Source organism: Cynocephalus volans, chromosome 9 (assembly GCF_027409185.1).
Source record: "Cynocephalus volans isolate mCynVol1 chromosome 9, mCynVol1.pri, whole genome shotgun sequence".
NCBI lineage: Eukaryota > Metazoa > Chordata > Mammalia > Dermoptera > Cynocephalidae > Cynocephalus > Cynocephalus volans.
This window is the reverse complement of record NC_084468.1, coordinates 47,569,259-47,596,955: the sequence shown is the minus strand read 5'-3', so window position 1 is coordinate 47,596,955 and position 27,697 is coordinate 47,569,259. Positions and strand designations below refer to the sequence as shown.

Below are 27,697 nucleotides of genomic sequence, written 5' to 3'. Positions count from 1 at the left end.
AACAAAACACAATACTGCAGCACTGTAAGAAAGGTAGTGAGAGAACTTAAAGGCACACACTCCGATATCTCATCTCTCAGAGGGCAGTCATAATGTTGCACATGCACGCCTAAGTTCGATTATGTTCCATCTTAACCTAAAACATGATAAAGACAGCTATCAACATCGAGAAGGGTTAACTGTCTTCACCATATTTGTTTTTTTATTTTGCCATAATTCCAACTTTAAAAGGAGATTTACAGAACAAATCCTCTTTCCAAATCTTTATTTTTTTTTTAATCAAGGCAAGGCACCACAGTTAAAAGTTGGATTTATATCATGTCTGTAGGAAAATATAGTTATCATTCTTACAAAATATTCCTAGTGAAGAAACCTTATCTACATATACAAGCAAATTATCAAGTATTTAAAAACAAATCCCCACAGGGCTGGCTGGTAAGCTTAGATGGTTAAGAGCATGGTCTTGTAACAAGGGTGTCCCCAGACTGTCCAGCAGCCAAAAAACCCACAAACCCCCAAATGTTCCTCATCTAGTATAACAGACTCCTAGAAAAGAAGCCTTTCCTATTTCTTTCCGAATAGTGTTAATTTCTATTTCTTTGTGGGTTTGATAGTGCTCTCTTTCCTCACTGTCTTATACAGATATTTCTTTCCTGCAGGATTGAATGGATCCAGTTAAAGGAAAAACACCTGGATTTTTACTTGAAAAGAGAAAACTTATTAAAATATTTTAACACAAATTTCATGTCATTGAAAAACCACAAATAGGATAAGGGCTTGGTAATGTTCATTTTACTTTTGTTGATTAAAAATCCCAATCCCCCGCCAAATACACAGTTTTACAATGTAAAACATTTTCAAATGTAACTAAAGAGATGCTCTTACTAAATTAGCACCTTCTTTGTAGTCATCCCTCGGTATCCGGGGTATTGGTTCCAGGACCCACTTCAGATATCAAAATCTGTGGATGCTCAAGTCCCTTATATAAAATGACATGGTATTTGCACATAACCTACACACATCCTCCCATATACTTTAAATCATTTCTAGATTATAATACCTAATACAATGTAAATGTTATGTAAATAGCTGTTATACTGTATTTTTTATTTATATTACTTTTTATTGTTGTATTGTTCTCTTTTATTGTGTCTGAATATTTCTGAATATTTTCTAGGTGTTTGGTTGAATCCACAGACATAGAACCCATGGATATAAAGGGCCAACTGTATATATGGCATGCATTGAGAAAATAAAAAGTGGCTTATTTTTTATTTGAAAGTGGAAACTTTGGCTTCAAGCTTGCCATTCAACACTCCCTGATGACACTTAGATTGAGAGCTGCACAGTGGACCTAGTGTTGGTCACTGCACATCGGCAGCCAGCTGTGCAATCAAGTCTTTGGCATCTTGCATGGTGGAGGGTATCTCTGAGCCGTTCTTAGTCAGATGGGTTCCAAACAAGAACATCTTCCTGTCATTTCCCACCTCAGATAAGGCCAAAGCATCATGGATATCTGTAATGTGATAGGCTGCTTCAAGATCCTTCACCCGTATTGAAAAAAGAATGGGAAAAAGTCGGTTATTTTGCAGTCCTTTCAGATAGATACACTTATTCTCTTATTTGTTGCTCTCAATGAATCTACCATTTTAATACAGAGGATACTGTGACCCCATTATTATGACCCCAGTTGTTGCCTGAATATAAATATTTTCATCAGAATTATGCCAGCATTCTCCAACCCTCCCCCTCCCCTTCTCTCTTTCCAACTGTTCTGCAACATCTTAGAATGTAAAACATAATAATAATAATTAACAAATAATTTTTAAAAAAAAAACAATTATGCCAGCATTAATGAGTTATCAAAAAAGTATTTTCTGGAATGAAGCTAAGCCAATATAATACCCTAATTTTCTAAAAAAGTGCAGTAAATCTGTTTTTAATTTTGTTTTTCCATTTTCTTTTTAACTTTCCAAGATTATTTTCAATAGAATCAATTATTTTTATTTTGTGTTTAACTACAGAAATCTGATTCATTAGCTGTTTTTTGTCCATATCATATTTTACTAATTATAACACTTGCCATTGTGAGTTTTCTTTTTGTGTTCATTATTTCTCCTGAACAAAAATTTTTGGATAAAATTTTGGGGGCTGGAGGAAGACAAGAAGAAAGTGGAAAGGTAGTGGATTTAGAAAAGGGGTAGTGAGAGAGAGAGGCTAAGAGAGATGGGCACAGAGAAAAAGACGGGGAAGACTGAGAGGCAGAGAGGAGAGAGGTTAGAATGGGAAGACAGGAAGCCTGTGCTTATGCTGTATGCCAGGGTCAAATGGCAAGGCGGGAACAGACTTCTTTACCTCTCATACATCAAGAATTATTTCTGCAAATGACCTCTGGTAGTCCCTTTGATAAATCTACAGAGTCAGCTATAGTTTTTTAGTACTTTGTAAAAATTTTGGTTTTTTCATTTCTTTTTTTTTTTTTTTTATAAAAGATGACCGGTAAGGGGATCTTAACACTTGACTTAGTGTTGTCAGCACCACGCTCTCCCAAGTGAGCTAACCTGGTATCCCTATATAGGGATCCGAACCCGTGGCCTTGGTGTTATCAGCACTACACTCTCCCAAGTGAGCCACAGGCCCTGTGTGTTTTCATTTCTGAAACTGCATTTGTAATTGACTTTTGGTGTTTCACAGTATCCCTCCTAAGTTTTTAGGAGATTCTTTTTAAATCTCTGGAAATAATCCAATATCGTGTCATTATTTTTTTCTGTTGCCCAATATGAACCTATCAAATTCTATCACTGGGAGCCTGTGAGGCTCTTCCTGGCATGCTATATATGGTAACTGACTGGAGTTGATTACCTCTCTAGATGTTGGTAGTTGCAATATATTGTCTGTTTGAAACCTGAATTCGTTTAGTTTTGGAACCTATAGTAACTTCTGTAACAGTGTTAATGGATCCAGTAACATTTGGATGATGTCCCGGGTTAACACACTCACTGATGGAACTGGAGAGGAAGAAACAGGAGATGGAGGGTGTTGGGTGGGAGGAGGAACTCCTTGCAGTGAAAACACACATCGGGTATAAAGACCAGGTTTATTCCACACTTAACGTAATTGTGCCTTAATAGAGGTCAAAACCCAAGACAGTAAAGATAATACAAGACTTTTTGAAGACTATGTAATAATAACTTGAACATGGGAGTCATCTGAAAGTATAGAGTAAACATTTTGGCTAAGGAATTTAAACAAAAATGAATTAATCTTAAACTAGAATAGCCAAACCTTTTGTCCTTTAGCCTCAGTAAAAGTTATAAATTTGACAACAAATGGCTCTGTTTATGATGAAGATAAGAGATATAAACCACAAAAGAGGAAAATATTCATGAACTTGACTATTAAAAATGGAAATCTTGTGAATCATTGTGCAGTATATGCATGTATTGAAACAACACACTGTACCCCCAAAATATGTACAAGTAAATGTTAAAATTTTTTTTAAAAAGTCTTAAAAAAATGGAAATCTTCTATATAAAAATAGAAACAGCCATAGCAAAATAGCTAAGTAAAATGATAAGCCACCAGGATGCTGGGGAAGATATCTGTAATGCATATAACTAACAAAGGATTATTTTTCCAATAGATATGAAAGACTCCTACAACTCAAATAAGAAAAGATAAACACCCTAGTAAGAAACTGGGGGAAAGGGCCAGCCCGTGGCTCACTTGGGAGAGTGTGGTGCTGATAACACCAAGGTCACGGGTTCGGATCCTATATAGGGATGGCCAGTTGGCTAGCTGCTTGAGCGTGGTGCTGACAACAGCAAGCCAAGGGTTAAGATCCCCTTACCAATCATCTTTTAAAAGAAAAAAAAAAAAAAAAGAAACTGGGCAAAGATATTGATAGGCAATTCACAGATGTGGAGACCAATAACCAATAAACATCTGAAAAGATGTTCAAACTCACTAGTAATTGAGGAAATTCAAATTAGAATAATAAAAAAAAAAACTTCGTGCCCACCAGATTGGCAAACATGAAAGAGTCTGACAATGCCACGTATTAACAAGAAAATGGAGCTTCAACAACTGTTATATTCTGCTGGTGGAAGAATAAATTGGTGCAACATCTTTGGAAAGCAACTTGGTAATATATAATAACATTGAAAATGTACAAATCCCAAAACCCAGCAATTCTTCTTTCAGATAAATGCACTTGAGAAATGTTACACACATCCACATGAAGGCTCACAGCAGCATTGTTTATAACAATAAAAAATTGGAAATAATTCGGGCCGGCCCGTGGCTCACACGGGAGAGTGTGGTGCTGATAACACCAAAGCCACGGGTTCGGATCCCATATAGGGATGGCCGGTTGCTCACTGGGTGAGCGTGGTGCTGACAACACCAAGCCAAGGGTTGAGATCCCCTTACCAGTCGTCTTTAAAAAAAAAAAAAGGAAATAATTCAAATATCCAACCACAAGAAAATGGTAAAATTGTGGTGTATTCATACAATGGAACACTTGCTTACATGTATCATGATCTTCTAAATCTTTGTAATTTATTGTACTTAAGATGGCTCCACTTTACGGTGGAGCATCTTTTGGTTTAAAAACAAACCAAAAAAGCCCCAGCCTTTCTTTCAAAATGCCAGCAGAATGTCGAAATCTGCTCGACTAGCTTTTACACAGGCCCCTACTTTAGGTCACCGTTTGTAATTGCTTTGTTTACTTCCATAAACATTCATCCATAAAAGCACTGGGAGAAAAGGCAGGAATTCGACTCATCTACGATTGGCAAACCTAGCTGTTGAGAAAGGGGCTTTAGTATTCCAAAGTTACAGATGTTTATTTTTTTCACTTTTTTTTTTTTTTTTTTTTTTTTTTTAGTGGTTGCTTTGAACTTTATTTGAGAAAAACAGAAGGTAAACGTATCAAAAGAACATACAGGCTGGCAGATAGGGGTGGCCAGGGATGGCTACTGGGAGGTGGGCAGCAGGGCTAAGGCCTTTACTTGGCTTCAGGTTGCTCGGACTTCCCAGCTTCCGGGCCCCCAAGCTGGGCACGCGCCTCGAAAGTGACAGGGATGGTGATCTCCGACGACTGGGTGGCTGGCTTGGGCATCGGGGCCTCCACGGTGAGCGTGCCCTCAGGGGACAGGGAGGAGGAGACGAGGGTGGGGTCCACACCGGGGGGCAGCGTGTATTTGCGGGTGAAGCATCGGGAGATGTACCCGTGCTCGTCCTGTCTCTCTTCGTGCTTGCCGGTGATCTCCACCACGCCGTCCTTGGTCTTGACCGTCAGCTCCTCGGGGGCGAAGTGGTTGACGTCCAGGGACACGCGCCAGCGGTCGGCCGTGTGCCGGATCTCCGAGACGCCGCTGCTGAGCTGCCGGCCGAGCGCGCGGCTGTAGGCGGGCACAGCCACCGCCCCGGGGCCCTCGACCACGGCTGGGGGCAGCGGCCGCACGTAGCCCGGCCAGCCGCTGGTGCCGAACCACTGCGACCACTCCTCCGGCAGCCGCGGAAGCCCGAAGGCCTGCTCGAAGAGGCGGCCGTGGGCCGGGTACCAGTCGCGGAAAGGGTCCCAGCTGGGGCTCCGCAGGAGCGAGAAAGGCACGCGGCGCTCGGTCATGCTGGCTCCACTCGGCGCTTTTTTAACTGTGTAAAATATACGTAAAATTTGCCATCCTAACAATTTTTCAGTGCGCAGTTCAGCGGCGTTCGGCACGTTCACACTGCTGTGCGCCCACCACCGCCATCCGTCTCCAGACGCTTTTCTTCTCGCAAAACTGAAACTTTGTGCTATCAGCTGATAGTTCTGATCCCCCTTTCTCCCAACCGCTGGCAACCACCATTCTACTTTCTATCTCTATAAATTTAACAACTTCGGATGCCTCCTGTGCTTGTCCACTTACGTGAGGTATCTACAGTAACTATCATTTTGTGACTGGCTTATTTCACTGAGCAGAATGTCCTCACGTTCATCTGTGTTGTAGCATGTGTCAGAATTTCCCTCCCTATTAAAGCTGAATAATATTCCATTGCATATATTTACCATCTTGTTGTTTATCCATTCACTTGGTTTGCTTCTACCTGCCAGCTATTGTGAATAATGCTGCTATGAGCATGGATGTACAAATATGTTTGCGTCTCTGTTTTCTTTCTTTCTTTTTTTTTTCTTTTTCTTCTGTCTTCACATCCAGCACCTGCTTTCATTTCTTTTGGGTATATACCCAGAAGTGAAATTGCTGGATCATATAGGAATTCTATTTTTTATTTTTTGAGGAATCACAATATTATTTTCCATAGCAGTTGCACCATCTTACATTCCCACGAACAGTGCACAAGGGTTCCAGTTTCTCCATGGATGTTTAATGTTTTTAATGCAAGTGCCGGCCCGTGGCTCACTTGGGAGAGTGTGGTGCTGATAACACCAAGGCCACAGGTTTGGATCCCTGTATAGGGATGGTCAGTTAGCTCACTTGGGAGAGCGTGGTACTGACAACACCAAGTTAAGGGTTAAGATCCCCTTACTGGTCATCTTCAAAAAAAAAAAAAAATTTTTTTTTTAATGCATGTGAGAAATAAATTTAGGTCAGTATAATTGATCTAAACCAAAACTTTTTTATGCATGGTAGCCACCCAAATATTTTCTCAAATTCAATTCAACAATCAGTATGATTATTGAAATAAGTTCAACACACATTTGTTGAATTCCTACTATTTACAAAGCAGCATACTAGGTATTACACGGGACACAAAGATAAAAAATAGTTTTTACCTTCCAGGAGTGTATAATCCAGGAGTGTATAATAGATTGAATTTAATATACAGCCTATTGTTGAAAAACTATTAAAAGTAGACATTTCTTGTATTAATAATACAACTATTGAGTACTATTTATATTTGCACAGGTTTTTACCTGTTTGTTTGCAAACACAACCAGAGGAAGGATTGGGTTTGCTCCAATCAGTTGGTGAAGGTATTTCTTCGCTTCAGGTAATCGGTTATGATCTGCTGAATCCACCACAAAGATCAGTAGCAATCCCTTGGACAGGTACATTTCCCAGAAGGAACGGAAAGGTTCGCTGCCACCAACTACAGAGAACGTAGGGGAAGAAGACACAAAAAAGTCACAGAGCGTTCACCAGGCAGGGCACATCTAGATAACTTCTGAACACTAGATAGGTGTTCTGATAAAGTGCCACTGGGTTAAAGTGTACCCAATTCTGAGACAGCCAAAGGGATGTTACTGGGAAAAGAGTTGGTCAAGGGGAATAAATTACCCTTTACAAGTGATCCATTCATATTAGAATCATAAAGGATCAGCACAGAGATACTACCACAGATGTCTCCTGATCCTGCTATCACAGCAGTCACGTAGCCACTGCATATTTATCAATTATAGCTCAGAAAATGGGAGTGGGCTACTAAAATAATTAAGAATGGTAGGTTAAAACACACATTACTCTAATGTTTTAATGCATTGAATTAATTGGCTAGACTAATTTGCACGATTTGTTTCCTTTGTCAAAATCCCAGAACTAATTTTTTCTCTTAATATTGTGTTGAGTTAATATGATTCTGTGCAAATTCAGAAATATTTGCCTCAGGGAAAAAGAATGCCTTTAGATTATTTCATTTTGCTGATTCTTCCCAGAAGAAACCTTTTGACTAATGATAATAATATATACACAATGGATTTAGTTTTTATTTTTCTCCTAAGAAGAGGCAAACTATGGCCCATGGTCCAAATATGGCTGCCAGCCTATTTTTGTACAGCCTATGAGCTAAGAATGGCTTTTACATGTTTAAATGTTTGGGAGAAAAAAGGTTTGTGTAACATTTTGTGACACATAAGCTTTATATCAAATTTAGATTTCAATGTCCACAAATAGTCTTATGGGAACACAGACACCCCTCTTTGTTTACATATTGTCTATGGTTGTTTTCACACCACAATGGTGGAGATGAGTCATTGCAACAGAGACCATGGGGCCCACAAAGCCTAAATTAGTATAGCCCTTGACAGAAAAAGTTTGCAGACTTCTATTCTGAGAACTTAACAAAACCATTTTAAGTTCTAGTAGGAAAGGGTCTTTGCCTTTCCTTTGTATAGAACTAGACTAGTCATTCTTTGAAGTATTTTGTTTTTTAATTTGTGAAAATAATGTTGCGTTATCTTCTAAGTAACTCATGGTTTTAACACACTTAGTTTAAACATCAACGGACATTTGAGTTGTTCACCACTTCTTGATACAATAAGCAATGCTACTCTAAATATTTTTATGTTTGTCTCTGGTGCACGTATATAAAAGAGTTTAGTTCCTAAGAGTGGAACTAATGCCAAATATGCCAAATTGTTTTCCAGGATGGTTGGTACCAATTTACGCTCCACCAACAGCCAATAAATTTGCTTTGGAACTACATCCTCTTCAAAATTTGGTATTATCAGATTTCTTTGTTTTTGCCTAATTTGAATCCTTCCACTTAGTGATCAAATTCAGCGTTTTTCATGTTTACTTCTAATTTGTTGTTTTATGTGAAATGTTATTCATGTCTTTTGCCCAATTTTTTAATGATGTTATCTTTATTTGTATGGGTTTTTTCTATATTTTGGATACTATGCATTTATTGGTTGTATGTGTTGCATGTATTTTTTCCCACTTTGTGGCATCTTTTTATAAATGGAAGTTCTCAATTTTAATGTAGTTGAATTTAGCCATTTTTCTTTACCTTGCTTTTAGTATGCTGTTTAAAAAATTTTTCTCTATCCTAAAGTCATAAAGATATTCTATATCTTCTTTACAAAGCTTTTTACATTTGGTTTTTATTCATCTGAAATTGATGTATACATTTGTATATGTAGGAAGTAGGGAACCAATTTCCCTTTTATTCCATGTTGTTCCAGCACCACTTATTGAACAGTCTTTCCTTTGTCCAGCAGACTCTCTAGTCTGTTCATTTGGTCACTTTGTTCATCTTTGTGCCGGTACCACACAAACTCAATTTTATAGCCTTATAATAAGATTTGACATTTGACAGGACAAGTCCACCCTTCTTATTAATTTCTTCAAGAATATCTTGGCCTCTGACGGGGAGCATGTTAGCCCCCTCCCAGAGGCCCTAGCTTCATGCTGGAATCTCAGCTGAAGCTTCCCTATATTGTCCTAGGCCCACTGCAGGTCAAATATTGGTACATGCCTCAGGATAACATCACTTTTCTGTTTGCTTTATCATGGCTGCCACTCCAGTTTCAGCTCATGAGTTGTATTATTTTAATTTTGTTTCCTAGGTCGGGGGGAGTGCGGGGGAGGACCCAACTTTTGGAAACTGCAATATTTAAAGAGGTGATGACTCCAGAATTACTATACAGTAGGGGCTTCTGAACTGCCATCTAGTTAGAAGAGGTTGTGGCTTGTCTATAACTTCATTTGCACAGAAGGAAGCACAGTGTATTTAATTAGATTGCATGTTTATTTGCAGTAGTATGGTACCAGGGAGGCTGATCATAGGAGATTATAGGAGAAGGTGCTAAAGCTTTCCTTTAAACTCCCCTTTATTACCACCACTGCAAAAAGGAGAAAATTTAAAAAAAAAAAATCAGAAAGTGATTTTCTCCCACAGAGCACCCTAGTATTAAACTACACACATATTCTAAAAGTCTAGGAAAATCTGATCCAGTTTTATTTTTCACCAGGATCCAAAGTTGATAATATCATGTCTGGTTTAAGATATAACAATATGGGGCTATCCCATAGCTAATGAGGAAGAGATCTTACTCTCCAGGAACTCCATCTGGCTGTCTTCAGTGTTGATGCATACTGCATTGAAACCGTGGGTGGGTGCCTTACTGTGCTGGACTTTGTTTGAGGCTAGAGAGTGGAGGACACTGGTTTTTCCTGCTCCATCCAGGCCCAGCACTAGGATCTGCTTATTTTTCTCCTATGAAACAAAAGATAAACTGATAAACCTATGTTATCAGGGCCTTGTTTTCCTGGCTCCTGGTAGTGTGCCTGCCTGTGGTAGGATGCAATAATATTCATGGAATTGTAAATCAGAACAAAACTTCACAGAAATTTTATAGGTCTAGATCAAACTGTACCAATCAGTTAATATTTTCTAATTATCCATTAGTTATGTGATATTAATCTCATATCACCTCTCTGTCCCCCAACTCTTGGTTAGTCTATCAAATAAATACTATATATATATATATATATATATATATATATATATATATATATATATATATATATATATATATAAATCATTATTTATGGGAGGTGTCATAGATCACAGGGCCAGTTTTCAGATTTGCTTCTTGAATTGCTGTCCATTGGAGACTGCACCAGAGTTCAGCTTGTTGTTTGGGGTCTTGGGACCTCCATGGTGCATATATTAACTGTGCCACTCAGCATGGAAGCATCTAATATTATTATTAATCTGTCTTGTCTCCACAACTGGATAACTAGATTATAAGATCTCAGGGCAAGGTTCTCCTCTTATACTTTTTAATATAAGTATCATGATTAAATGAAAAGGCTAAGATTATAGAAATTGTTAAACCACTTCCAATCACAAATGAGTATTTATTTGTCTTAGAACCTTATGTTAAAACCTGCTGAACTGGAAGTAAGCTTAGAAAGAGGTATTCTACCAATATACTTAGAAAGAAGCATTCTACCAATGTACCAGGCTTAAAATTTTTTATGACAAATGATTGAGGGACAAGAAGGGCAGGATGGTGTGATGACAGAAACAGAAGGTTCAGAGTGTTCAGAAATATGGTTTCTAGGGTGCAAACTTTAATGTGAACAGTAATAAATGAGCAACAGTACAGCCAGACTGCTCACAAAAATTCAATTCTATTTCCTAAAAAGCCTACTAAAGAAGTTTCTCATGTACAAAAACACCAGTAATTGTCTTTAATAGCACTGGTTTAGAAATAAAAATAATCTTATACATTCTGTTTGTTCTGCTTGAACACTAAATGTTGACATTAGACTTAGACTGGATTTCTGGAAAAAAGTGACCCTAAACAGCATTAGAATATCTATCCCACCTTCTTTTTAAAAAGGTCTTTGTAACATTGTCTCCCCCACCCCCACAACCACATTTGACTAACTGAAAAAAAAAAAAAAAAAAGTAAAAAAGAAAAAAGATCTCTTGAAAGGAAGATATTTTAAGGTCTGGTCTAATACAGACTTGTGTAGAGAACACGATTTATGAAGGACTATAGTAGAAAACAGAATTCAAAAAAAGTACGTATTTGTTCTTCGAGTGAATTCTTGATGGCTCTTAAAGCAAATGGTATTTTCATGGGTGTTTCCTACCTCCATCCCTGCTTCCTTCCCACTCCCTCACTGTGTCTAAATGTTATACAGCCATTCTGAGAGTGTACTATATGGTAAAAAAGAGGCACTTGATGCACAAAGGAGACCTCATTGGATGGTTTAAAATTTCACGCTTTAAAGCAATGGTGGCACCAAAGAATGGCTGCAGGGTGTGGTTGAGTCCCCCAACAACCTTCACTAGGGACACCATTCAGGCTACCCCAGCATAGTACATTAATTCTAAAATGCTCTTTTATTTTATTTTAATATCTCTGAAATTAGGATGTGTTTTACCATGAAAGGTAGTCATATTTTGGTTGGCAGCATTTTTTCCCCTTCTTAGTGGTACCTAAAATAATGGCATCTTAGATTCTATGAAATGTTGTGAGTTAAAAACAGTTCCCTATTTCCTTTCCCACCATATTGCTGTCCCTAAGCCCACCCTATCTAGAAATTCTGCACTCACCCATGTTTATATTTTACTTAATTTTTAGTCTAAACGTTCTTCCTCGTGTTTATCATCTCCTAAGGAAAGCTGAGATTATCGTAAACCAAGAGTTCAGACACTAAATGTGATTTTGAACACCATTGTTCTTTGCCCAAAGTTATTCCTTTAGCTATATGTGAATCTATGTAGTCTGTGTTTTACCAGAGATCAAATCTCTGTTAGTAATTCAAACTGTTTACAATGAGAAAGGCGCTCTGAGCCAAGAAGCCAGTTCAGGAGCTCCAGGAGCACAGAGTCCATCAAGCTGACCCAAACAGTGCTTGGTTTCTAAGACCTCAGTTAAAATTGCGACCGTCCTTTCAATAGTGGTCTGAAAACAATGTAAGCAGTAGCCACAGCGCCCACGGAAACGATCCAGAGAGCCGCCAGACACATCCTACATAAATTCGGAACACTGCCCCTTCTCACAAAGAATGCAGGCAATGGAAAGAGCCTGTGCGTGCGGAGGGTTCAGGGTTCAGGGCTCTTCTCGGGTGTCAGCCGGTGTGCGCGCTCAAGTGTAGAGCGCTTGGCGAAGGCCAAGATCTCCTGTCCCTCAGCACTCGATGTGATGAGGGGCAGGGGCCGGGGTGAGGAAGGGGCTGGTGATAGGTCGTTCGAAGCTTGATACAACCCCGTCCATCCAGATTTTAAAAAGCCCTCAGATGAGACTCGATCCCCTCCCGCGCGGGTCTGGGGCCTCCGCACGTAACAAAGCCGGTGCCCTAGTCTGAGCGCCCACAGTGGCTTTGGGGGCGGGGGTCCCGGGCACCGGGTGTCTTACCGGGGGCTCGAGCAGGGTCCTGGCCAAGGCGCTCGTGTCGTCGTTCTTCTCTTCCTCTCCTTTTCCCTTCAGCTGTTCCTTCTCTTTCTCTGCCTCCTTCCCTTGCTCTCTCCTCTTCTCCTCCTTTCCCTCTTCTTGTCCTTTATTCTTCTTTCCTTTCTCCTTCTCCTTTTCTCTTTCTTTCACTTTCTCCTTCTTTTTCTCTTCCTTTCCTTTTTCTCTAAGTCTCTCCTCGTCCGTCTCCTTTCCCTTCCCTTTCTTCACTTTCCCCCTTTCCATCCTCTCCGCCCCCGCTTCCTTCCTTCCCCCCGCGCGCCCGCGCGCCGGAGCCTGGCCGTGTTGTCCCGGCCGGAGTGGTCCCGGCGGGGTACGCTGAGCGGAGACGTAGGTCCAGGGGGCGTAGGCCACACCCGCGGTCACCGGCCGCCGCCAGCCCCAGCGCGCGCTGTCAGCCGCCCGGCACCTCGCCCACCGAGCGCTGTTCCTAACTTATTTGCCGAACTCTGTGGGTAGGAGGGGGGACATGAAGCGGGGGAGTCGGGACAGCCCGGCGGGGCGGATCGTCGCTGCAGGAAGAGCGTCCCTAGGCGCCACTTGGAGGGTGCGCTATAGCGCGAATCCCTCGAGCGGGCAGTGTCTCAGAAACTCCTTCCACGCAGGCCGCGTCCCAGGCGACCTTAGCGTCTGACCTCTCTGGCTTCAACTCCAGGCCCGCCCAGCCTACTTGTCTCAAACCCGGAGAACGCCTGGGGAGCCAGAGTCCCGTGCGTCCCCAAGGGATTCCCCGCCGTTCCCCGCTAACAACACAGGGCCTGGAAAGTCGTGTATCTCCCCGCCCTCCGGCCCCTGTAAACTCCACTAGGAATGTCTAGAGTCCGCTACCCAGGATTGTAAAGGACGGAGGAACGTGAACAGTTCCGTTGTTTTAAATTCGTTGTATTTCGCTTTAGAAAAAATTCTCCATAGATTAAGTAGCCTGTCAAGTTCATGGCTGTTAGTAATGCGGGGCATTAAAACCAAAACGAAATTGTCTAGTCGCCCCTAATGATCTAATATGTAGTAAATCAGGCACTCAAAGGGCTTTTCAAAGATGGTGTAATAGTTGAGAAATACTTGGATGGTTCCTTTTATTATCTTGTTAAACTGGACTCTTTAGTATATCTCACAATTTAACAAAATTATTTTTTAATGGAATAAACTGATTTTCCTTAATCAGATATGTTTCAATAGGCTTGTAAGAAACAGTAAATGAATGGCAAGTACCAGAAGGCTTGAGTGATGCAACAGTTTTTAAGGTTAGCTGTTTCCAGTAAGTCTTGAAAGTGCTGCGCGTAGTAACTTTAAAAAAGGTTTACTCCTGTTTGTTTACACACATGCCAACACGAATTTTCAGTGGCATTTAAACTGGGTTCTCTCAATCCCATCAGATTAGTTTTGTGGCTTTGCTGGGAGGGGCAGGAGCAATTTTAGATACCCGCTTAAAAGAAAATTCTTAGATACACTAACCAGGAAGTCCTCCATAAAATGCCAACACCCACAACACCTTCCATATTGACTCCTAGAATATTTTATTTTAAAATGTGCCACAGTGAATGGACGTATCCATACTGAAGTTTATAAATGTACACATACACACACATATATATACAAAGTATATGTATGTTATTGGTTAAAGACCTGTCCAAAAGAGGAAATAATTACTAGAAAGTTAATATAGATGTTCACACTTCATTTGACAATTAATTTATTTATTTGAACTGGGTTTCGGTTGTTTAGCAATGACTACCAATGGCAATGGCTGCCAATAACAATGACTAAATAGAAAACTATAAATTTCACTGTTGTACCTTAGGTCAAATTTCTCACGATGGATTATTTTCACCAAAATTCTGTTGTTTAGTTAACCTAAAAAATGATTATCCTTCACCACAGAAATTTAATGGAATCCTAAATAAACTTACTAACAATTATTCCTGTAATAGGGTATATATTCAGAAGGAATAAATATCTGTTAGTCTTACCAAAAGACTGTTCTCTGAGAGCTCAAAAAAGTATTATGCCATAATAAATCATTCTTATTTTAAGAAGATCTCTTGTTTAGATGCCACTGCAGATTCTGATTATGCTAAACAGAAAGGCAGCAATCCCATTTCTCATCTTGTTAAGGAGAAAAGCCTTTAAAAAAACTCTTTGAAGAAGTTTCAGTAGATATATTCAGAGTCAAACACAGGAGTACTTTATTAACAAGGACAGAATAATATGATCACAAGGAAATACTCCTAAATCTAAATTAAATGATATCTTGGGCAACATAAAATGAATACTAACAGGGTAGGCATCCCAATGTGTCTGTCTCACAGCTCTTCAATGTGAAAGCGGCTTGTAAGCAAGAAAAGACAAGAGCAACATTCATACCACAAATTGACTGTAAAATACTTCATTACTTTGAGAAAGGTAATGAAAGGCCATAACCATTAACTATCAAAAGGAGCCATTTGAGTATCTACTGTTAATTGAGCCTAACAGTCTTGTTAGATTTTATACTGCCTGGTACAGAACTTGGGTATTGATTCCCTCACTACATAGGAAGCAACGTTCATGTACTTGATAGAGGCCATTAATCTTTCCAATTGAGACAGTCCAAACCCAAATCTGACCCCAGAACACTGTGTCTTAGAGTCAACTTCTTGCAACATTGATTTTTTTCCTTGAATTCTTTCATGGCACTATCAGTATGTTACCATAATCTGAAAACAATATGGGGCACAAAGAAGCCATACATATATGAAAAATATCCCATATTGCAGTATCACATGACAGAGAATTTATAGTTAAAATTATTTAAGATAGTTACTTTAGTTTTCTTGTGGGCACTCATTTAATTAAGTGAGGAACACCAATGTTTTAATAAGGTCCTTTTTTATCACGTGATATTTGTAAGCAGATATTTGGAATGCTCAGAAGATTGCACTTTCAGCCTCTTAAGGCCTCCTAAGACATAATTTAAAGTGAGACTTAAACAGAAACAAGTATCTTCAGACTCTAGTTGAAATAGTTTCTGTTTAAATCCTGGAAAACCTCCTGGAACATGCCTTGTTTGTGAAACTGAGAAAAGATCAAATGAGTACACAAAGATAAGGTATGCAACAGATATCAAGGTAGGTAAATGCCCAATTATTTTCAGTCCTCATAATCTGTGCAAAGCAAGGTGGTACAAGCAGGCCAACTCTACTAGGCAGAGTTTGAGAAAGATGTTTTTCAATTTGATACACAAGAAATTATTTTCTGAAAATATGGGGACAGAAGAGGGAGCAGTTCTGTGCTTCTTGCTGTGTTACCTTTATTATGTTCCTAGTGCCATTGAGACTAGTTTAAAAATAGCCTGCAACAAGAATTTTCTAATCACCAGCCACCTTTTCCACTTTTCTTCTTTTTCTGTTGCTGTTTCTTTTTTGTTGCTGGAGCCCCTGCAGGCTTCTGGTGTCTTGGGGGTATGATGTTACTTGTAGAGGCAGATACTGTTGCTGCAGTGCCAGGTCTTGGGGAGGTGGGTGGGCTGCTTACAGTTTTACTGGCATCCCTGAAATCATCAGATTAGACAAGTTTTGATCATTCATATATTTGACAAAGGAAAAAGCTATAAAAATGTATGTACATGGATTTTACTTTCCACCCCTAACCATCTCCTACACATTTTCTATTTCTTTTAAGGTGGCTCCCTCAACTCCCTATCCATTTTTCTTTTAAATAAAATTTTTACTGTTTTATAATAAAAGAAAAAGTGATATATGGTACATGCTGGGCTAGCTGGTTAGCTCAGTTGGTTAGAGCGTGGTGTTGATAACACCAAGGGAGGGTTTGATCCTAGTACATGCCAATTTTTAGAAAGCTTAGACAATTTTTTAAAAAATTTAATGACATATAATTCTACCACATAGGAATAACTTAACATTTTTAATACTTCTTTCTAGTTATATTATTTATATCTGTTTATCTAGATATTTAGTTGAATGACTCTGTAGTTTCCTTTTGAAAGTAAATACAATATTTAGTTTTTACAATACAATCAAACCAGAAATATATTTTATTTCCTTTACATAAGCATATTGCAAACATTTATCAAAAATATATGACTATACTTAATATATTTAAAATATATTAACAAATTCTCAGCTAGTACACTTAAGTCAATCTCAGAAAGAAACAACATATGTTCTATGTGACCTCAATTGTGGAGCAATGACTTACAGTTCAGATGAACCTCCTGCAGTTGCTCCTTGGGTCCCTTTTCCAATCTGATCCTTCTTTTTACCCTTCTTTCTTCCTCGGTAGTAAGAACGTTCTCGCATTGGCAGCCATCTTTCTGGATCTGGGGTAACTTTGGGGTCATAATTCTTAGGCAGTTTTCCTGTATAATAATTAATAAAGAAATGAGAGATGTGTCCATAACATTTTCAAGAGTTTGTTTAATAATGTATCTAAGTCTGGGAATTAATAACATTAAAACTGAAATTTATCTGAGGAAGCTTTATTTGTATAATATAGCAAGGGAAAAGGCCTTATTTCTAAACATGACACAAAACTCAGAGGACATAAAGGAAAAGATTTCACAGATATATATTTTAAAAATTTTAATTTTCATTTGGGAAAAGACAATACATTTTTAAGAAAAATAACAAAAAATTTTACATACTGTATAACAGAAAGTGGATTAATATCCTTAATATAGAAAGAATTCTTGCTAACCAATTGGTAAATCACTTAAAGAAAAATGGGCATGGTTATAATTAGGATAAACCAGGATAAATAAGTCGTTAGTCATGTGAATAGATGTTCAACCTCACTAATTAAAAATGAGAAGGGTAAAAAATTCTATCAGACTATTAAATATTAAAACCAGAAATACCCAATGTTGGTGAAATGGTGAAAAACAAACACTACTGGCAGAAGTGTATACTGGTATAGCCTTTGTGAAGAGCAATTTAATTTGGCAGTACCAGTCAAAATTTATAGACTTCTATAAGCCACAAAGTTATGTAAGAACAATCTCCTGTCAGTTGTGACAACATGGATGAACCTGGAGAATATTATGTTAAGTGAAATAAGCCAGGAATAGAAAGCCAAATATTGTATAATCCTACTCATATTAGGAGTCTAAAAAAGCTGATCTCATAGGACAGGGTAGAATGGTGGTTACTAGAGGTTTGAGTAGTTAGAGGGGAGGTGTGGATGAGGAGACGTTGGTCAAAGGATAATTATAGTTAGATAAGAGGGGGAAAAAAGTCCAGAATGGGCAAATATATAGAGAGAAAGTAGATAAGTGATTACCTAGAGGTGGGGGTGGGGGGGAATTGGGAATGGGTTATGGAGTTTCTTTCTTAGGTGATGAAAATGCTCCAAAATCTGTGGTGATGGTCGCACAACTCTGTGAACATACTAAACCACTGGAATGTACACTTTAAATAGGTGAATTGTATGATATGTGAATTATCTCTCAATAAAGCTGTTTAAAAAAATATTGATATTCTTTTTTTTTTTAAGACTAGTCAATGACATTCTTTAATATAAGAAAATAACTTAAATGTCTATCAGTGAGCATGATTAAATAAATTAGAACATACCCACACTACCGAAATCTATATAATTGAGTTAAAAAGTGAAGTGTATCTATATTTAATAATTTGGAAAAATATTCTTCACAGTTCAGTCTAAAGTAGAGAATTAAAACAAATTACCATGATATTATGTTCATATCAATTTCATAAAAACTTTCGTTGAGCATGTAAGTGTATAATTATATGTATATTTCTATACACATAAAAAAAAATTAAGTAATCATCTCTGGGAGCATGAATCTGGGACAGGGAATTTTCTACTATTCATGTCATTCCATAATGATTGACATAACAGACATCTTTGGTTTTCTGTTTGCTTTCGTTTGTTTTTGTTTTTATTTTTCTATTTTTATTTTTGGTGGCTGGCCAGTGTGGGGAACCGAACCCTTGGCCTTGGTGTTAGAAGGCCGCACTCTAACCAGCTGAGCTAACCAGCCGAGCTAACCAGCCAGCCTTCTTTTGTTTTTAGAATAAACATACATCACTTGTAAATTTTAAAGGATATTCATCTAGAAAACACAAAAATGGACAAGAAAGTAAAATTGCAGGTTACTGCTACCTACAGTTATCAGCTATTTCCTTGCAGTGTTACCAATACATAAAATAAATACTTACTGAATTTTTATTAGTTTCCAAGTACTGTGACAAAAGTGAAGAACTGATAAGACTTCTATAGTTAAAAAGAGTGAATTGAGGGCCGGCCTCGGGTTCGGATCCCATATAGGGATGGCCAGTTGCTCACTGGGTGAGCGTGGTGCTGACAACACCAAGTCAAGGGTTAAGATCCCCTTACCGGTCATCTTTTATAAAAAAAAAAAAAAAAAAAAAAAAAAGTGAACTGAATGCAAACATCCACTAAAATGGTAATAAACACATTAGAAGGAAAAGGAGGAGAAAAGATATCAATAAAATTTGGAAGGTAGAAAACAGATGGAAGAGTAGTAATGAACTTAGCTAAGGCTTGGGAAACCTGAAATCTAAGATGGCAGTGGGCAAAATCAAGAAACAACCTGATTTATACCACAGACTCCCAGAAAACTCAGGAATAGGTAGGTGGTTCCAGGGATAATCTCTGACTAGGTGAAGCCAAACATGGTAATTCCATCCACTCTGGCCAGAAATTAAGAACACAGCTCAAGCCAATCGATGTCTGGTATTCCCCTGGTTAATGGTTCATGGCTAGATATTGTCCTATGTTATCAGATTAATGAGAAAGGCTTGTCAAGTCCAGAGAGGTCCTCTGTGTCCTGCTGGATATAAATAACAAGTATGTGGCTCTGTTTCCAACAAATATCCTATGACTGGGATTTAGTTTTGTGTATAGCAGAACAAAGAGATACAAGAATTGGATCAACCAACCTTGATATTAACCTTCCCCTAGATTCCCAGTTTTAGAAACAGTATATTTTCTTAAGCCAGTTTCATGAAGTTTTATGGTGTCTGTAGCTGAAACATCCTAATGTATAAAGGCTTACTGTGTGCCAGGAACCATTCTAAGAGCTTTACATCTAGCATCTTATTTATTCTATGAGGTATATGCTATCATATTCAATTTTACAGATGGAAAAATTCAGGTAAGTGTGTTAAGTAACCTGTTCACAGTCACACAGTGAAAGAGTACCAGAGTGACAATTTGAATTGAGACAATCAAACTCCAGAGTTGCACTCTTTCAAGTAATTACATTAAATGTTAGCTAGAGTCAAGACAAAAGTCAGTGTTTAAAGATACAAGAAGAGAGAATAGTATACTTATGTCCAAAGACTGCTATGTAGGGCTAAACTCAAACTTCTACCTTGCGGAAAAAAATCTAAAGATTAAAAAAAAAAACCTTACCTTTCTTTTTCTTCTTCTTCTTTTTCAAATCTCCTTGACTACAAAGAGAAGAAAATCATTACCATCATTGTGATAAACAAAATTTATATAACATTAAGTATGTGCAAAACAGTGAGCTGGGCGATTTATCATAAAGGTGTTTAAGACTTGGTACCAGTTCACCAAAGCTAACAAATTAGTTGGGATATTAACTCAGGTTAAATTCAATCAAGCTTCAGATACTATAATTTTTGGAAGGTAGTTTAGAAAAGAGAGGTGACAACTGTTTTCAGAAAACAGATACCATTTACGCTGAAAAGAACTTTTAAGTGGCACATAAGTCTATGTAAAAAGGAAGTCTGCATAAGCATGAAAATCTATAATACTTCAATACATTACCCTATATTTGGCAAGACTTTAGAGAACAAACTCTTTGCCAGAAGAACATGTATAAATAAAATACATGCAAAGGATATCTCTAGAAGGATATGCAAAACGAGTTATACTGGTATGGCTCTGGGAGAAAGGAGGGTAGACAGGGGTGGGAGGAAGACTTTTTACTTACTCTGTACTTTTTTATCTCTTGAATTTTGAAAAAGAGAAAGAAGATTAAAGGATAAGAAAATAATTGTGTGTTCTTAGTAGTTAGCCAACCATGCTGTGGTAAACAAAAAAAATACTGAAAATATTTAAATAGGTATTAACTAAAATTCCACTGAAGACCTGGCTTGAATTTATTTCATTTTGATGTTTCTGATAAGATTTGAAATCAGATTCACATGATAAAATGGAATTTGGAACAATGTAACGTCTTTGAGATTCCAATTCCTTATTAAACAAAAGTTTGTTGTTTTTTTTTTAAAGATGACCGGTAAGGGGATCTTAACCCTTGACTTGGTGTTGTCAGCACCACGCTCTCCCAAGTGAGCGAACCGGCCATCCCCATATAGGGATTGGAACCATGGCTTTGGTGTTATCAGCACCACACTCTCCAAAGTGAGCCATGGGCTGGCCCTTCATCCTGAGTCTTAAACATTCTTAAAGTAGAATCTTAAACGTTTTAACTGTAGGCCTCTGCTGTTTTTAAGATAGCAAATGTGGAAAATGAGGAAAAAATCAGAATTTGATTTTTATAAGCAAATAAAGCTGGCTAACCTTTTCTCCAAATCAGCAAAATAAACCATCTGAATTTTGGTTCAAAAGTACTAAATGAGGCTGGCCGGTTAGCTCAGCTGGTTACAGCACAACCCTGCAACACCAAGGTCAGGGGTTTGGATCCCTGTACCAGCCAGCTGGAAAAAAAAAAAGAGAAACAACAATACTAAATGATGTACTAAATGTACATCAGTAACTTATATGTAAATAAAGTAGGGCACATCTAGCATATGAAATATGCATAAAAAGAATGAAATATGTCTACATATAGTACACGGAAAGATCTCTATGACTTATTAAATGAAAGCAAGTTGGAAAACAGCCAAGTATAATCCCGCATCTGTAAAAAAACCAAAATAAACCAATTTAAAGAAAGTATTTGTAAACCACCTGTGTGTGTAAACACAAAGAAAAAGATCTGGAAGTATACACTAAATTATTAATACTAGAGGTTAATTTGGGGCTGGAGGGAGGGGGAAACAAGGACAAAGAGCTGGGCACAAAGAAGGAAAAGAAACAAAGGGCACTAAAACTTTATTCACATGGAATTTTTATGAGAATGCATTTTTTATTCCTTAGATAATTTAAAATCAGCATTAGAGAAATGTTACAATATAAAACATTACCCTTGCTCCTTTGGTTGAGTATCTCCCGTAACTTTTCCACCCTTCTTCCGAATGTACGTAGCTCCAGGAGAATTTTCAAGAGCCTCAACATCTACTTTTAGAGACATACTATCTGACGAGGGTAAGTGTTTACTAAGACTGGGACAGAACAGGAGTTCAGGAACATGATATAAACACATACATGCACACACACACACACATCCGCGCATCTACAAATATATCTATACCGATAGAAAAAGTCACTGTCTTTTCTTGATGCTCTTCATCAAAAGCAAAAGATGTTCTTAAATCTTCTATAAAATAACAAAATCAGCAATCCATGTCAATTATATAGCATATATAAAGGTATTTCAAAAAATTCATGGAAAAGTAGAATTAAAAGATAGTGCATAGGGCTGGCCAGTTAGCTCAGTTGGTTAAGAGTGTGGTGCTAATAATAAAAAAAAAAAGATAGTGAGAATCTTTCCATGAACTTTTTGAAGACCCTTACTTGGAAAGAACTTGAGGAGTCATAATCTAATCATTTATTCCTTAACTCAAGTGATGTACCTTCAAGGTGGTTGCTTAATAAAAGATCCTTTCCAAAACAAGTATCAAGCTTATGAAACAGACTCGCTCACTGCAAAGGTTTTCACTTCCACCACCGCACCTCAGTTTTGGGAACACACCCTGATTAGAGTACATGTGAGTCAAGCTCAATCAGGGCTGAATCCTCTTATCAACAGTAATTGTTTGAGATGGGCATGTGACCCAAATAGATTAATCAGAATAACATTTGTGGGCTGGCCTCTTAGCTCAGTTGGTTAAAGTGCAGTGTTACAATGCTAAGGTCAAGGGTTTGGATCAATTACTGGCCAGCGCCCCGCTCCCCGCTCCTGCCAAAAAAGAATAGCATTTCAGAATCATCAGAATCATGCACAACTACCCACACAAAATATGCTTTTTCCTTTTCTTTCTTTCTTTTTTTTTTGCTGCTAGACGTATACCTGGAAGATATAGGCTGCACACTGTTGACTTCACTTTTGTTTCTGGATCAAACTGTACCCCAAGTTTGCTGGTACCATGGCTTACCTGGTTAAAGTGCCTGTCTAGCAGACTGTACCCCAAGTTGGATCTATCACTGCATTTTTCAATCACATTGATTAGTTTTTTGCTTTTACTAGTTAGAAAAGGGTTTTGTTTGTTAGTTGAAATTTATAACAGAAAAAGCCCTGGTCAAAACACAGGTACCAGAAGAACTCTAGCATGCTATTGGGGAGCTGTCTGGAACAACAATCAAAAGGATACACTTTTGCTTTCTCCGGATCTACAAGTGAGTAAGCAGAAATAAGCTGGGCCAGGGTGTGAATATCTTTTGGATTTTGTCTAAAAGAAGAAATAAGAAAGTTACTGAAGTTTATAAAACTGGAGAAAGTAACATAAACAAGCAAAATAACTCTCATATAAAATAACAGCAATAAAATGTGGATTTCTATATCTCCACCTTTCTTTCAGAGCTTACTTCCATAGCTGTTCTAGGTCACTAATTGCCTCCTTCTTCCGCCCATATTTGAGTTTGAAGTTTGCAGCTTCTCTTATCAAGGACAAATGAGCAGGAGATTTGGGCTACAAATTCAATCAAAAGAAAAAAAATTAAGCTAAATATCTAGCAAGTCAATGAAGTTATATTCATTAGATCTTTAAAATGAACCTATCCAATAAATTCCTCATTTTAAGCTTTACTGAATGCCTGAAACAACAAAATCACTCACACATATATATGGAGGTGGGCAGACAAATTAGTACAAGTAATCAATGAATTTTGAACATAACCCAGCTCTATTTAAGGTTGTCTACAACTGGAAACATTCCCCTATAATCAATTCTTAAAGATATGCCACCATAGTTAATTTAACCCAATACTTCCCAGAACACTGATACCCCTTCACTGCTAATAGTGCGAACAGGATAAATGACACCTGTGTGTGTATAAACTGGAAAATGCCTATGCAGAGATCCATACTGGAAAAAATGAAGATGTTCCTATTAGATGGAGAAATGATAAACAATGATTCCACGTACTACAGTTCCACTAATTACTACCACCTGTGGTAGTAAGATGCACTCTCTTATATGCAATCAAGTACTATTACCATTCTTATTTCTTCAGATCTCACACACAAACACAAAGGAAGGAGCTTCAAAAAACATAAACAAGCTACTTTTTTTTTCATTTTGCAGCTATTCTTTATTTCTAATAACTTTATTTGGATCTAATATACTTAAAAATGGATTTGATAGTCTAAAAACATTCCATTTTTAAAACAGTAACTTGGAATATTTGTTTTCCTAAATTTTGAGTTCTGCTACTGCAGCTTTTAATTTTTAAGGAAAAACATGTGCTAATGACATTTTACTCCATTTATTTACCTGATGGTTTTGATACCACTGGATAGCTTGTGTGAAGACTTCAATGGCACCATCAATATCTTCCTCATGGCTATACATGGTCACTAATGCAGACACCTACCCAGCCAAAGGTATAAATCAATGAATACAATTCCCCCTTTGCTCCCAGAATACACTTTTTGAAAATAAAAAATATTGAAGAAATAGCAAATAAAGGTTGCTAGGCTCTCTGCTAATACCTAATTTATCATAAAAAATTACTTTAGAGTATAATAACTTTATTCCTAGAAATATCACGAACAATGGTGTTTTCCAAACATGAAGGCAATTATCTATAAAATACACTTTTGCTCTAAAGCAGTGCCAGTTCACAAATGGTTTGGTAAGTACAGAAGTTGAGAATAAGCACTTAGAAAAATTTATGCAATAAGACATTGCTGGAGATTCAAGCATATGATAATGAGGTATACACTACTGAGGCTGCACTCCTATGATGAGTCACATGTGGCCTGAGCTGCATAAAGCCAGTGAAAGCCTTGCCTAAAGTGGCCGAGGGACAGCAAGGAGGCCCACATGACTGAAATGGAGGGGGAGGGGGAAAAAGAGGAGCAACAAGAGATGAGAATAGAAAGGACACAGAAACAAAAAGCTGCACTTTTAAGAAAAATAAATAAAACTGATCAACTTTTGGCCTGACTGAGAAGAAAAAAACCCAAGAAGACAAAAATAACCAATATCAGGAATAACAGAGTTTGTATAGATATTAAAAGGATAATAAGAGAATATTATGAACAACTTTTATGAAAATAAATTCAACCTAGATGAAATGGGTAAATTCCTTGAAAGGTAACAAAAGGCCAGATATTAAATATTAGAAACATTTTATTTTCAGCCATATATTGTATTTGATTCTAATATAAAGTAATTGTAGCACAATCCTTGAAATATAAATCTAAAAAGAGAAAGCACTACCATAACATTATTACACATTCACCAAGTGCCAACTGCAAATAAGCTGTTAGAGGATACAAACATGAATAAAGCAGTTTTTGTTCAACAGATGCACATACTACCATGACAGCATTAGACTCTGCTATGAAATAGATGCTTTTGCAGATGTATTAGTGATCTAAACCTGTGATATTTCAATATTCGGAGAACTAAAAACTAAACTTGTTGGCTACTATTACTAAATTGTTTTAACTCAGAGAAATCACAATGATGACATGATAAAACAGTTTAGGCTAAGAAATTTCTTACAGAGGTCTGAGTTTCTCTGATGTTAATACAATATAATGATAATATAAGGCCTAAACAGTGCCTGGCACATTTGACTGAATAATAAACCAATGCAAAGCAGAGCACAGAATAAAATTAAACTTATACCAGATAAGTAACTGTTACTACTTTAACTACTACTCCCACCTTATGAATATATAATGAAATAAGTAGAAATTAAAGTGAATACAAAAAGGGCTGGCCAATGAACTCAGTGGTTAGAGCACGATGTTATAACACCAAGGTCAAGGGTTCGGACCCCCATACCAGCCAGCCATAAAAAAAAAAACCCCAAAAAACAAAGAAACACCAGAAGCACAAATGGACTATCAATTCCACTACTTTTCAGTCTTGTAATGTTATAATTATAAACTCACCATGCCTGGCTTATGCTTTAACTCCTCTATGCTTCTCAATATTAGACATGCTTTGGAAATATTACCTTAAGAGATTAAAAACAAAATTAGCATCATATTGAAGAAAGCATATTATGAGAAAAATACAAAAAATTTTACTTCCTGGAACCACTACCTTTCCTTAGGAAAGCAACCATGAGTCATAAAACTGATTTTATACATCTCTAAATTCACAAGCATTGAGGTCTTGGGGATAGTGTACTCTATTCATTTTACAGATGAGGAAATTGAGTTCTAAAAAAATATATACCTTGCTTAAACTCACAAAGAAAGATAATGGCAGAGACACTACCAGAAAAGAAGTCTCCAACTCCCAGTCTGGTTAGCTCTATTTTTTCCTTTTTCAGACTATAACTTGAAGGTGGGGGTCCTTCCCTAAAAGCTTTGAAATATGTTACTATAGACATGATGCAATGAAAAATTTTCTATGGTGTTAAAATTCTGATTTTCCATTACAAACCTCAGTAACTCAAACCTTCTAGTCTTTAAAAACAAAACAAAACAAAAAAACCATGACAGACTCTCAGTAATTTCAGCATGATAAATAATCCTTACAAAAATAAGCAATAGGTGAGCAAAGAAGATCAAGGGGAGGGCAAGGAAAAGAAGACAGGGGTGAGAAGGAAAAAGAGACATGGGAGTAAGGTAAAGAAATGTGAGAATGGGGAAACAGGGGGATCAGCAGTGTTTCTCAACCACGTTTTCAGTATTGTCCTAATAAGTGCCTTTTTAGATGTTTTTTCCCTAATTGCCAACTCCCCTTCCCTCCAACCCATGAAATTTTCACTTCAGCCATTGTAATATCTAAGGTTTTTTTTGAACGATTATTGACCCCACTGAGAATGCATTCTCTACACCAGAGCCGTCCAACAAAACTTTCTATGATGATGGAAATGTCCTGTACCTGCACTGTCCAATACAGTAGCCACTAGCTGCATGTGGCTACTAAGCTTCTGAAAGGTGGCAAGCACAACTGAGAAACTGAATTTTAAATTTCATTTACTTTTATGATATAAAATTAAAATAGTAGCATGTGCCTACCATACTGGGTAACACAGTTCTCGATAATCACTCAAAGTTGGTTCAAAATCATAGACAAATATACTGGCAGTTTTCTGTAAGATTCAAACACATCAGTTCTCATTAAATTCTATTACCTCCACCCCAACCCCCTTCCAAAAATACAGGTGGCAAAGTATAAATGAAGGGGAGCTGGCTAATTAGCTCAGTTGGTTAGAGCACGGCCTTGTAACACCAAGGTCAAGAGTTCGGTTCTCTGTACTGGCCAGATGCAAAAAAAAAATGAGGAAGGATAAAGGGCTAAAAAATTCTGAAAAGTACAATGCAAATTAATCTCTTTCTTATTTCATGCAAATATTACCAAGTGACAGACATAAGATTTTCTACACATGACATACTGAGGATTTTAGTGGTATGGTCTTTTGGAACAGAAAAATCCTTTGTTTTTGCTGACTTTCAAAGCATAGACTGAGAATCATCTAACAATCTAGAAATAACACAAGAAAGGGCCAACTACTTCACTATTCAATCTGCTGGAGATCACACAATCTAGCTTCATGTTTGAAACAACAATATTTATGCCTTACCATTATGAAAAAAATTTAAAACCACATAGTTCGCAACTTCAGAATTATTCCAACCATGTGTTTCCATTAAAATATTTTAATCATTGATGAAAAATATCATTAATACCTTGGGAAATTTTCAACTGTGCCATGGTCAGCTTAATTTCGGCTGCGTTTTCTGGATGCTGATCTGAAAATTCCTAAAAAGTTTTT

At 37.5% G+C, this 27,697-nt stretch overlaps 3 protein-coding genes across 4 annotated transcripts in view; all 3 read right to left on the bottom strand.

Annotated features, from left to right (window-relative positions):
* Window positions 1-790: 790 nt before the first annotated feature.
* Window positions 791-12,886, bottom strand: ARL9 (ADP ribosylation factor like GTPase 9). 2 transcript variants are annotated; one of them, XM_063107938.1, is made up of 4 exons: window positions 12,608-12,886; window positions 9,783-9,945; window positions 6,923-7,098; window positions 791-1,544 (listed from the first exon to the last, which is right to left on the bottom strand). In XM_063107938.1, the coding sequence occupies exons 1-4, from the start codon at window positions 12,884-12,886 to the stop codon at window positions 1,365-1,367; spliced, it is 798 nt and encodes a 265-aa protein (XP_062964008.1). In that variant the 3' UTR covers window positions 791-1,364. The 2 variants fall into 2 exon arrangements, with proteins under 2 accessions (XP_062964008.1, XP_062964009.1); XM_063107939.1 differs by lacking the exon at window positions 9,783-9,945 and having other exon boundaries at window positions 12,608-12,689.
* LOC134386030 (heat shock protein beta-1) lies at window positions 4,912-5,645 on the bottom strand. Its single transcript, XM_063107940.1, has one exon. It carries the CDS (start codon window positions 5,630-5,632, stop codon window positions 5,009-5,011), a length of 624 nt encoding a protein of 207 aa, XP_062964010.1. The 5' UTR covers window positions 5,633-5,645; the 3' UTR covers window positions 4,912-5,008.
* A 1,452-nt stretch (window positions 12,887-14,338) lies between the features above and the next one.
* The window catches only part of SRP72 (signal recognition particle 72), a 28,788-nt gene continuing 15,429 nt past the window's right edge, over window positions 14,339-27,697 (bottom strand). Inside the window, exons 11-19 of the mRNA XM_063108372.1 lie at window positions 27,612-27,684; window positions 25,860-25,924; window positions 24,226-24,321; window positions 23,318-23,421; window positions 23,104-23,181; window positions 21,817-21,954; window positions 20,057-20,094; window positions 16,856-17,015; window positions 14,339-16,187 (exon numbers count right to left, since the gene is read on the bottom strand). Coding sequence (XP_062964442.1) covers window positions 16,010-16,187; window positions 16,856-17,015; window positions 20,057-20,094; window positions 21,817-21,954; window positions 23,104-23,181; window positions 23,318-23,421; window positions 24,226-24,321; window positions 25,860-25,924; window positions 27,612-27,684 — 930 coding nt within the window. The 3' untranslated portion in view covers window positions 14,339-16,009. The remainder of the gene's footprint in view (window positions 16,188-16,855; window positions 17,016-20,056; window positions 20,095-21,816; window positions 21,955-23,103; window positions 23,182-23,317; window positions 23,422-24,225; window positions 24,322-25,859; window positions 25,925-27,611; window positions 27,685-27,697) is intronic.

What these genes read in the sequence shown, in the direction of transcription:
- LOC134386030 (XM_063107940.1), bottom strand. Translation starts at nt 5,632, where the DNA reads ATGACCGAGCGCCGCGTGCCTTTCTCGCTCCTGCGGAGCCCCAGCTGG.
- ARL9 (XM_063107938.1), bottom strand. Translation starts at nt 12,886, where the DNA reads ATGGAAAGGGGGAAAGTGAAGAAAGGGAAGGGAAAGGAGACGGACGAG. An exon ending in GGACCCTGCTCGAGCCCCCG is followed by an intron (nt 9,946 to 12,607) that starts GTAAGACACCCG and finishes TTTGTTTCATAG; the next exon opens with GAGAAAAATAAGCAGATCCT. An exon ending in CCAGATGGAGTTCCTGGAGA is followed by an intron (nt 7,099 to 9,782) that starts GTAAGATCTCTT and finishes CGTTCTCTGTAG; the next exon opens with TTGGTGGCAGCGAACCTTTC.